General features: G+C 34.7%; 1 protein-coding gene across 1 annotated transcript in view; it reads left to right on the forward strand.

Moving 5' to 3' along the window:
- The window catches only part of LOC145678643 (aminopeptidase N-like), a 102,949-nt gene extending 99,874 nt beyond the window's left edge, over positions 1-3,075 (forward strand). The window contains exon 15 of the mRNA XM_081749009.1: positions 2,833-3,075. Coding sequence (XP_081605135.1) covers positions 2,833-2,970 — 138 coding nt within the window. The 3' untranslated portion in view covers positions 2,971-3,075. The remainder of the gene's footprint in view (positions 1-2,832) is intronic.
- Positions 3,076-3,546: the final 471 nt, after the last annotated feature.

Consider the following 3,546-nt stretch of genomic DNA (forward strand, 5'->3'; position numbering starts at 1 on the left):
GAGTGTTTTTAGATCGCTGTTTAAGTACGCAACATTCCTAGATACTTCAGCCACCATGTAGAATTGTTCTGCACCCTTGCCCTTTACCAAAACCCACCACAGATATCTTAATGCTGAACGGTGTTAAAATAATTCATCAATTATCTGTTCATTATTTTCATCATTTCGGTTTGCAGCATCTAATGTGGTACTTAGCAATGAGTCATCGGGATATCTAATATTCTGTAAATGTCGTGCATGGCCTAAATACCACAAGACACTTGCAACGTGCGCACATGTACCTAATGTACAAGCACCGCTTTGACATGTACAGTAGTAACCTTGAATAACATTTTGATCATAATCCTGGTCATTGTGTTAGTAGACAGAGGATACCGCGATGCAATTCCTTTACTGGAATATTTAGGAATTGATCATAGAATGCCCGCACTCCTATTACCACGCGAAAGACAACTATCAACAGAAGAAGCGAATACTTCTCGACTAGTTACTAAAAGTCGATGGATACTCGAGGCAAGAAACGGGCATCTAAGATCTGTTTTTAAGTTTCTAGCACAGACGTTGAATCTGCAACATGCAAAGAAACTGAATAGTTTCTATCGCATAGCTGGAGCTATTTTGAACAGATACCATCCCGTTGTTTTCATGCAAGATGCAACCATTGAATTAGCTAGAGAAATGAGAAATAGGTCAATCATTCCGAACGTTGTTAAAGCAAGAGCGGAGGTAGATAATCTTATTAGAAGGAACGGTCAATGGGTACCGCTGAATGATCAAGGCCTAATTGATTTCTCTGTACTTAACTTAAACTACTTACGAGATTTGACTGTAGGCACATATCAAGTAGATCTCTCATCCTCTTACGTCCAAGATAAACTAATACGAGATAAGGATGAGCAATTCCTGCTTGACGAAAACGTAACTGAACCGGGATTCCTGCGCATACGTCTCTACTCAAGGTTCCGCAATGCAACTAAGCATCAAGTTTTCATAGCATATGTAACCAATGATGAAGATGACCAGGATTATGATCAAAATGTTATTCAAGGTTACTACTGTACATGTCAAAGCGGTGCTTGTACATTAGGTACATGTGCGCACGTTGCAAGTGTCTTGTGGTATTTAGGCCATGCACGACATTTACAGAATATTAGATATCCCGATGACTCATTGCTAAGTACCACATTAGATGCTGCAAACCGAAATGATGAAAATAATGAACAGATAATTGATGAATTATTTTAACACCGTTCAGCATTAAGATATCTGTGGTGGGTTTTGGTAAAGGGCAAGGGTGCAGAATAATTCTACATGGTGGCTGAAGTATCTAGGAATGTTGCGTACTTAAACAGCGATCTAAAAACACTCTAGTCTACTACGATTTGTGGCTTCGACGTTTTTATCCACCATATTGGATCTGCAATCTTGAATTCAAGAATTTTGACCTCAGATTCGTAACCAACGACCCAAAATACCCTAGTAAACAGCTATTTGTGGCTACATTCAGGAGTTTCGTGTTTTTAATCCACCATATTGATCATCCATCTTGAATTCTAGAACTCTCACCTCAGATTCGTAATCAGCGATACGTGAAACCCATTATATCGTCGGTGAGACCAAAACTGTAGGTATTTCAACACATACGCGCAACTATAAACTACAGTAATATGGAACATCCGTAAGGTAATTCGCGGGGTTGGAGGGGAATGTGGGGGGCAAAGGGCGGTGTCAAGTGGGGTAGTTTGATAGTCTAACATGTGGTTGTTTGGGGTCCTTGTTGAGTTGATTAAAACAACAAATTGTTTTACATGCTGAAATCAGTTCAATCCCCCCAGCTACTTGGAGGCGGTTTTGGGGGGGGGGAAGGAGTGGATTTCAGTCTTTGTGCCCATTGAGACTTTTGATCCACATGTTAAGAACTATCAACCAGCGAAGTTTCAACAACATTAGCCGAAAGCCACTTTCCATAAGAAAAGTGCGGGGTCCTTTCAGTTACATGTTTTATTTAGAACAGGCTATGACGCAATGTATCCCATAGGATACAGTGCCAAGAATAGGTAGTCGGAAAGTAACCAAAAAATGTTCAAAAATATATGTATCCCACAGGATACATTGCCAAGAAGAGGGTTAGAAATTCTTTTTATGCTTTTTAGAAATCTTGTTACACTGAAACTGAAGTGCAATATTTACTAATATCTAATGACGTAGAACACCAAGTGCTTAATTACCATACAACAGTTACATATTTATTTTTTTTGGATAAGAGATAAAGTGCGGGAACAATATTATATCGATATTTCCCTGATTCTTGCAAACAGTACAAAATACAGAAAATGACATTTACAACAACATGCCACCCACCAATGTACAACTTCAGTATGAGAAATATATCAACCTATTTATTTTAAGAATATTGAGTTGAATTACTCGAGTCAATTATCAATCAAGAACATTAAAAATGACAGAATTCCAATATATCGTATTATAATTTATTATTTTGCATTGAAAAATATAACACAGAACATTTTAGGTATATATTTAATATTCAGTGTTTTTTTTAAATATTCATTCCTTTAGTCAAAATTTGCTTGGAATATTATTTAACTAAAATTAAACCTTAGTTAGCTAAAATTCAAAATTAATTTATTATATTTGTACTAACGTAATTTTATAAAGAAAAAGTACACAGCTATAAACAGAAAAAATAAGTTGCTTTTGAATAGCAGTAATAAGAATTATTTCTAAAGTACTCTTATTGTCTATAACATACACGAATTTAAACACATGTTAATTTTGTACTTAATTTATTGATATTTGTTTTGTTGACTTTAGGTGTCTTCGTTCATTGATGAACACCGCGACGTATTCCGCAATCATTTAGATATAAAAATGTCATCTGTGCAACAAAAATTAAACATATTGAACGCTCATTATGATGAAATTGCAGATTGGTTGAACAATAACATATAGTAAGAAAGAAAAAACGACTATCTAAGGAAATTTGATCTTACTTTTCTGTACATGTTGCAGTTGTTGTAAGCAATATATATCACATGTAATCCAATAAAAATAATTTGAACCTAATATTATTTTTAATGTTTTAATTTTAATCCACAAATGAATTCGGAATTTGGAAGATAAAAATATGCATTTTCAAAGTACAATTTGTATTCTATACTACTAGTAATGATGCTCCTTTCCTTAGAGGATACCAAGATTAGTCACACAGGCTTTTGGGACAATATAAACTATTCTCAATTGAATAAGAAGAGACATAATGTTTAATTAAGTTTAATTACACAGTGGAAAATCTTATGTTTTTGCCGTATCAGCATGAAAGTAGATGATGTTTATTAAACGACTACGCTAATTACAAAGATGAAATAAGAAATATTCTAGCAAACACCGTTGCTTTTTGGAAAATATATATCACATATACTATAAATACTTAGCAATTAGAGAACAATGTTTTGCCATCCATGAAAAAAAAAAGTAAAGCAACATTCGCGATACTTGAAAACGACTCCATTACAATACAGGATATTT

This window comes from Thermobia domestica, chromosome 2 (assembly GCF_964235325.1).
Source record: "Thermobia domestica chromosome 2, izTheDome1.hap1.1, whole genome shotgun sequence".
NCBI lineage: Eukaryota > Metazoa > Arthropoda > Insecta > Zygentoma > Lepismatidae > Thermobia > Thermobia domestica.